We start from the raw sequence: 8,462 nt of genomic DNA on the forward strand, positions 1-8,462 counted from the left end.
ATAGAGAGGCTTAAAAATGACAGTAAAGAAAAGCTGTGAAACTCACACATGGAGTTAAAATTAATGGTCAGGATTAAATACGAAGCAACCTGTTTGTAATATTCTAAGAAGGAATATAATTTTGGTGGGATTTTTCGGCATCACTGGAAAATTTCTCACAGTGAGATTAGAAATGGTCAACCAGTTGACATTTCCAGGGCCAGTTAAAACTGACTTGTATCTGATCTGATGAAAAGCAAAGCTATAGGTGGCTTGGGGTAATATAGCTCCATCACTTTAAAGGGATGTAACTTAACCATTTGCACAAAGGCAGAGTGAGATCAGCATTCATCTCTCCCTGCCCTGGTGACTGAGTTTCTTTAGCAATAAGAGGATACAAGCACACAGTGAAGGCTGACCCAGGTATCCTCTCTACCTGTCCCTATGCAGAGCAAGAGGCAGCTTTGTTCTCCAGCTGGGATCACTGTTCTTCCAGGCTGTTGTTATCTACACCCCCCAGCTGGGGCTGGGAGTACCTCAGCTTTCACTGGAGAAAGCAGAAAGTAAGCCTTCAGAGCAGCAGTGAGGGCTGGGGGCATCAGAATGGACCAACAGTGGTCACGCTGGCTGCCAGTGCAGTGGACTGTGAGATCCAGGTCTGGCTATTCGGACTGCCTCTGGTAAGTGCCTGACAACATGGGGTCCCAGTCAGAGCTTCAGCTATGGCACCAACTCTGATAAATGACAGTGCAGACACTTCTCTCTTTTGGTTCTGAGCAATGTGAGAGAAGTTTGTTAATTTTTTCTGTGCACTTATTTCTGAAAAATGAATTAACCGTTCTTTAAACACCATCAATTTTTGTTTTTAATGCTGATGGCCTTTGATATTCTCTAGTGGGAAGAGTAGGTGTGCTGTCTCCTCTGTCATCCTGCTCCATCCATTTCAGCAGCCATTTCTGATAACTTTTATCACCTCTGTGCATACTGTGGAGAAATGTTGAGCGAGGGTAGGGAGTGGCAGTGTGAGCACACAAAATTACACTTCTCATCAATCATTACCCTCTAGCAATTTCCAGGGCATTGTAAATTGCTGACTAACAAGGGAAAATTAGCTTGATAAAATCACCATTAGTGTCAGATCAGAATGGTGTAAAGTTTTAAAGACACTGCTGTCCTTTCTATCTTTCCCTCATCCATTAATGTCTGTTCATGGAGATTCCAATCCAGCAAAGCACGTAAGTACATGTTTAATTGCGGGCAGATCAGTAATCCCAAGGAGATCACTGGGATATGAGTCCCAAGCATGTGTTTATGTGCTTCACTGGATCAGCGCCATAACACACACTCTCTGAGCACAGATATGATAAATATCTCTCTGTGAGCCAGTTTCCCGATTCAAACTTAGATTTATACTCACTAACCGGATTTAGAAATACAACAGTCAAGTTTTACTGCGAGAGAGCATAGAAGTTCATGGATATACAGCATTATACTTAGCCTCTTTAACCTTCCTTTTCTTACTTGTTATTTAGGTTTTATCAGTTTATGCTAGCTAGAAATGTGAGCTCTGCAGATACTGAAATTTAGACCACGTTTGGACCCATGCATAAAACTTAAAGTACAGCCACATCAGGAACCAGGTTTTAAAAGTTACAGGCAAGATGCAGATGCAGCCAGTACAGCCAACAGGTTGCATTAGCTTATGGATTTGTCTCAGTATTGTCAGACTGTATGCCAAATGCTACAGTTTGCCTTATAGCTTCTCAGTGTTGGGGGTTTTCTTCGTAGCCTTGAAGACAAGAACCTTATTTCTAACAGCAAAAAAAAAAGGGGTTCAAAGAAAATAACAAAAATACCCAAGAAAAATACCTAACAAAAAATCTCAAAGCAAAAAGGCAAAAAGCCCATTGAAGATGTAACAACAGGCACTTGGTTTCTTCTGTTAGTCATTTGACTACAATAGCTGCAAAAAGGTAAAGTGCAAGGCATTGCAAGACTTCCTTACAGAATCACCGGGGTGGCCAGAGCCCCTCATTTCTATTTCAAAATCACTCTAAAGTTTGATGTTTTGTTGCTTTGATTTTTTGATTATCCAACTGAAATCTAAGACTTTGTGCCTCTGACACTGTCATCCTTTTATTAATTTCATTTGCTTACAAAGCTGTAGAGACTTAACTCATCTCTACAGACAGTTATTTGCATTGAAAGGCTGAGAATGTTCAACTGTTCAGTTGTAGCCCACGCCATGATCAACAGATGTTTCATTGCTCCACTGCTATCTGGAACTGGGGCTTGATCTGTTGTGACATTACGTCCATTGCATCAGAGTGCCTCAAGAGTAATCCAGTCATCTTGTTTGAGCAGTTGGTTTGTTTGGAGTTATGATACCATATTTTAGAATGGAATAGCACAGCTTTGAAAGACAGAAGCAATAATTGTGTTGTTCTAGTCTAGTCTTCCACAGGACACAGAGCAGAAGACATTACCCACCTCTGTTTGAGGATTTTTTTACTTTGTGGTGTGACTTCTGCTGTTGAAGTGGACTTTACTCTTTTCAGAACAGCTGACCACTGGAACATCGATGAGGAAAATGTCTTATCTTGACTGTTACAAATGCTGAAATGTATCTTGATGGAAATGAATATTGTTACTCTTCATTTACAAACCAAAGAAGCAAACTTGGCTTTCATTAAACAAAAACGTCTATTCTGTGATAGACCTGAACGCTAGTTAATAAGAAGATAAGTATTGGTGCTGGGACAGATTCTCAGCAGTGGCAGCAAGTCAGCTTATTCTAGTGGTCATGAGTAGCTTTACACCAGCAGAGGTGTGGGCAAGCCAGTGTTTTTTACAGCTCCACTCTTTTGAAACGTCGTGCTCTTTGAGCTACCAGAACTGTTTGAGGAAATGTCTGCTCCCCCCAAATCCATGTGAAGTCCGTTGCATGCTCTGGTTGGTCCTATTTTATCATTCAATGTTGACACTAATTTGTGTTTGCAGGTGTGAAAGCTGTGGTGCTGTCTTCCACTCTGAGTGCAAAGTGAAGGCTGTGCCATGCCCCAGGTGTGTGCGTAAGGAATTGCAGAAGAAGCAGAAATCCTTCTGGAGGCGACTGAATATGGATGAAAACTTTGAAGAGTCTTGCAACATGTTTGAGTTATCATATCAGAACACATGAGTTCCTGGAGGCAGTGGCCAGCCTGAAGAGAATCCCTTTCCCAGCTGCCAGCTGAAGCAACTTCTCGGCCTAGCCAGGCAGAAATCTTTTTGCAAAGTATTATCTGACCTTCTTCATCTGTGAATAGCAGCTGCCAAAGTGGCCGTAAAGCCTTGTTGGCTTTGAAATACCAATGGCTAAACTGCATTTTGCATTGAAGTCCAGCCGCTAGCTCTCATGAAATGTGGTTTACTTGAAATGCTATAGGTCTAGCTAATTAAGCACCAAACTTTTCCTTTTCCACCTCTGGAGAAGACTTTCTTTGAAGGCAGAAAATACTTGCTGCCACAACCACATTAATTTTATGTTGTTAATTTAGAATTGATGAACCATCTACTTATTTATATGTATTATTTATTTATTATTAGTCTCGGCAGAGGTTCTGGTGAGGTGTTTCACAGAACCCAGTGGGGCAGGAATGATTTTAAACCCACCTGCTCTTTCTGATGTGGACACATGGTTCCATTTTCTCATGTTTCCAGAGAGCTGTTCTTAAAAGGATTGGTGCATTTACATGTCCCTTCTTGAGGAAAGAATAGTATCTCCCATCAAACCTTATTTGGGGTGCTTGCAATCATAAGATACAGAATAATTCCTTCAGCTATATTTATGTATTTAGAATCAACTCAGTGATCTATTCCATATGCAGATAAGCAGGGGACTTGCTACTTCAGGCTGCGTATATCAGTAAAGCTCGGTCACTGAAGCCCATTGAGTTTTAGGCTGGTTATTCTCCATCTATGTGAGACCATGTCTTCATCTCCAGTAACATGATGTTGGTTCTGACCTCCTGCTAGTCTCACATTTCAAAGCATTTTAAGTGTCCACACTGGGTTTGGTTTTATTTCATGAAGTTTACTTTTAAGTGTTTCTCTAACCTGAACTTGTTAGACTCATAGTCAGGAAAGTGGTCCTGCCCACAGTAATCAGAAAATACCTCCAAAATTGTGAAACACTAGTTTGCAGTGTTAATGTGCAACTTGGGTCCTGCATTCTCTGCAAGCTCTAAGGGATTTTATACTTCTGTAGTGACATCCATGGTGGAGAACAAAGTTCCTTGAGGTATGGTTCTGCTCCACACACCTGTAACACAGGGAAGTATTGAAAGCAGTGGGTTACATGTACTGTAAAAGGGAAATACATGATGGATTTAACTGGGGAGATGTGTCATTACTGACAGTATGTTTGATTCATTGTAGCTTCACCTCCAGTGAGCACTTAGAAATCATCCTTCCTCCAATCCACATTCTTAAATCTTTCTCCAGACTGTGCAATAATATGTGTATTACATACATACGAAAGCGTTGACATACACACACACATCTATATACAGAAAGCAAATATGGTTTCAGGAGAAATAAGCCAGTCATATATGGTTTTTTCCTCTCCTCTGACATAGGGTTGTGAAAATGGGAATACTTTGCTTCCTATATTATCTGCAGGCTGTTGTATTCAAAGCAGAAAGCAGTCTTGATTGTTGAAACACCTCACTAATTGCTTAAGTATCTTAAATAAAGGAACAGGGTACATCATGCTTACATTAAAAGATAGAATGCTACAATGAGTTGCTTTGTACTGGAGTATATGTGGTTACATTTCCCAGCCTCCAGTCAAAGAAAGTAGGTGAAGCTGAGCTTTCTCAAACTGAGTGCAACTACTGTGTATATAGAAGCATGTTTATATCTGTATACATTAGACGACCAGTGCCTTTCTTTTTCTGAAGTCCTTCTCTCAGTAGGATTCTTTGGAAGGAAGTAAGGGTTTTTCCATGTTCTTGGCAAAGTAGTATAGGGATTCAATTATTTAACAAACCTGGTGAATCATGCACCTTTGTCACTAAAATTAATACTTCCCCTACAACAGTGATGTCTGTCTTGGCTCACTGTTCCTCATGCAAAATGAGTTGCTTTTGGCTATCATCCTTAAAGATAGAATGTTCCTTGCAAGTCCATTCCCATGTGAAGAATTCCCTGCATGTTCACAAATGCAAACATTGAGGAAGTATTGTGGAATTAGTCATGCAAACAGGAACTGCAGTGCTACTGGCTGAATAAACAGTACGCTCCCATGTTTTTCAGCATGTGTCACCACAGCTAGTCCTTTGGCAAAGCCAACAGCTCTGAAACTCAGAATCTGGCAGGTACTATTTTGAATTAGCTCTAGACAGAATGGTGGGTCATTAAAGAAAAAAAAGATGGTGCTTCTCATATCATCCTGCTCTGGTATCTAAGACGCCTTATAGCACTGGTTCATGTCCAGCTCGGTTTAGGTGTGGATGCTTGTGTGTGTTGTCAGAAACCCTACAGAGTCAAGGAATCAAGGTTCAGACATTGGAGACTACTAGTTATGTTGTCAGATGTCCTGATCTCCAAAGCACCAGTTGTGTGGGAGGTTAAATGTTCTAGTTGAATGCTGGCATAACAGCACAGACAGCACAAGAGTTACTCTGAGTTTGTACAGGTGTTACAGAACAGTTTCTTTGCTAATGGAGGTTTACAATGAAAAGAGTTTGATGTCAGTGAAAGCACTGGAATTAGTCTTGGGCCTGGAACCACTGCTGTTGCTAACAGCAAAGAGCAAAAGCGAGTTTTTACAATATACTGGTGGCACCCAAAGCTTTATGCAAAAGGATGCTGTACAAGTCAGATTCATTTCTTTAAAATTCAGTGTTCTTGGAAACAAGACAGTTCCTAAAATGGACACACATGTATTTCTGCTTTGGAAAAGTAATAACAGCTTCTCATGCTAGCTATAGGAGCAGACTGTAATATGGAAGATGCTTTCCTCTCAGGGATGCCCAGCTTCTACCCAATAGAAGTAACTCCATATGAATGCATAAGATAAAGTCTTCTGTCACAGTTGCATAAGCATAACAAAAGCTTGATCCTGCCCTCAGAGGGTGCTGATGCGGTAGGAACATACCCTATTCATTTTTCTGGACTGCAAGGCAAAAGGATTAACTGAAACTACTGTTCACGTTGCTAACGCCCAAAAGGCCCAACTCTGAAGGAACAGTTTTCCTGCAAGAGCCATCTGCTAGCAGGAGACTCAGCCTGGGGTTCTGTAGATGGTTTGGGTTTCAGACAGCACTATGCCCTCACATGATTGTCTCTGCTATACAACAGTGCTGCATGCTGGTACCTACTGCTAGCTACTCATTTTCTCCCTTCTGCAGCCCATAGCTTGCATGTGGCTCTGTTCGGCAGACTTCTGGGTGGGCATCAGCTGGAAAAGTACCTGGGGTCTTTCCAGATTGCACAACTTTCTCCCCACACACACAGGCATGAAATTATGTATTGGTATTTCTAGTCTCCTCCTACCCATGCATGAAATAAATTGAAACAATAGCATTTATTGTGAACCAGGATAAAATGTGCTGTTTGTCTCCTTCACAGAGAAGGTGCTTTCCTAGCTGTCAGAGGAGAAATTGATCTGTACATCCAGTTACTGCTTTTGCTTCTACAGAACTTGTAATCAGTGTAGACAGAGGGTGCTTTGCTGCACTGGACTATAGCCGGACCCTCTACAGCTGCTTAGAAACTTCTCATCTCAGTTTGATTAGTCTGAGATTATTTGAATCTAGGACACTAGAAAGATCCTTATTTGAGTCTCTTTTCCTCCAGTGTTCTTTTGATGAGACGAAGGACCTACCTAGTCTTTATATATTAGCAACCTATAAAAAGAGAAATTTTGATCTCTTATATAGAACTCTTTCTATTGCTTTCTTTTTGGTCTGTCTTAGGTGATGAAAAATGGTGGTTTTGGGATGTGACACAACTGGGATGTGTGTATCCTGGCTGGCACATACCAATATGAGCTCATTGCTGGGAGGGTAGGAATTGGCAGTTGTGAAGGTTTCACAGATAAGTGAGAAAAGTTTGTTTTTGGTGAGGAACTTGAGTTTTTCACAGTACTCCACAGGCTCTGATGACCTTTTAGGAGTCAATCCTCAGGGTACCTCTGATGCTCCTCTTGTCAAGGCTTCTCCTAATATCAGATTATGTATATTATAATGGATTGATGATAACATCCTGAAAGACTTAGAAAAGCAGAGGATGTCTGTTTACAGTGAGATGCAGAAGCTGCACAGTTGTATTTCGCTTTTTCCCTGTAGCAGCAGAAGCCACTGAGTTTCCTGAGCTTCCCAAGGTCACGGCCTGGATTGCAGACGACTGTTGATTTCTATAAAAGAAGTGTAATTGAACAATCATCATCATCATCTTTGCTGATCAGTTGCAAGGCAGTCCCCCCTCTCCCTCTGTCCCTGTCTTTGCTCACAGTACTGAGCCTACAGCTAGACTTTGAGCTCATTGTGTCGCTTTTGAACCAGTTGAGTCTGATCATTCTCTCCTTCCTAATTTGCCTTCCAGTTTTCCCTTCCCAGTAGGAGTGCCTTACAGTACGGTACGTTAGTGTCCATCTCCTTGTTTTGGATTTCCTGATTGAATCTGCTGTTCGATTAACTTGTACACTTAAACTGAAGCTCTCCCATAGCTGTGCATGCTGTCTTGCAGGGGCAGCTGAGTTCTGCCCTCAGGAATTGAGCTCTACAGGCTGCATGTACCAGCTCTGAAGACACCACGCTGCATGGAAACCCCTCATTTTGATCAATTTGGTGCCTTAAATTTTCAGAAGTGAAAAATGCTGTCAGGAATGCTCTGCTATGAGGCAGTGTGTTTGGAGCGGGAGCTCAAAACCCTTCCTTATGGCAGTTTCCATCTCGCTAGGAGTGGTGACCATAAAATTTGTTTACTGTCTATGCTTTGAGAAGGAAATATGTGAAAGGGTAGCATGGAGACGGTGCTGGTTTTTATTACCTGTATTTTGGAGACTAGCTGGGTTTGTCTTCAGCGGTTGTGCTTATGCAAGACCTTCAGGAGCTGTGCATATATAATGGCAAGCACTGGGCATTAAAATGCAGTCAGGTCATATGCAATTGTGCTCCTCCTAGAACCACTGGCCAGCCCATGCCATGTGGCGCGGGATTCCCATGCGGTGCTCCCTACCTGCATGCACAGCTAGGTCCAGTGCCATGGGAGTGAAGGCATTTCCTCAAGTCTTAATTGTAGTGCAGCCTGGTTCCCTGAGGGCTAACCAGTGAGGGCTTGGTCAGCCTTACTTTAGGGAAGGGTTTAGCCTGTTCAGATTTTAGCATGGTTTGCTGAAGTGTATGGCTAACTTCTGGCATGTGTCAGCCCTGGGCACATGTCCATACTGACTGTGTTCTTTTAAGTGTGTGTTTGACACCAGTAGCAGGAATCACATT

The 8,462-nt window shown here is 41.9% G+C and overlaps 1 protein-coding gene across 3 annotated transcripts in view; it reads left to right on the forward strand.

Moving 5' to 3' along the window:
• PLEKHM3 (pleckstrin homology domain containing M3) overlaps positions 1-6,557 on the forward strand; it is a 72,853-nt gene extending 66,296 nt beyond the window's left edge. For 2 of the 3 annotated variants that reach the window (XM_061378369.1, XM_061378389.1), the window contains one exon: positions 2,980-6,557. In XM_061378369.1, the coding sequence (XP_061234353.1) occupies positions 2,980-3,157 (178 nt within the window). In that variant the 3' untranslated portion in view covers positions 3,158-6,557. The remainder of the gene's footprint in view (positions 1-2,979) is intronic. The other variant, XM_061378380.1, reaches the window with a different exon arrangement.
• The last annotated feature ends 1,905 nt before the right edge of the window (positions 6,558-8,462 follow it).

This window comes from Neopsephotus bourkii, unplaced genomic scaffold, assembly GCF_033783945.1.
Source record: "Neopsephotus bourkii isolate Nb327-2 ecotype Australia unplaced genomic scaffold, CSIRO-AGI_Nbou_v1 NB_196, whole genome shotgun sequence".
NCBI lineage: Eukaryota > Metazoa > Chordata > Aves > Psittaciformes > Psittacidae > Neopsephotus > Neopsephotus bourkii.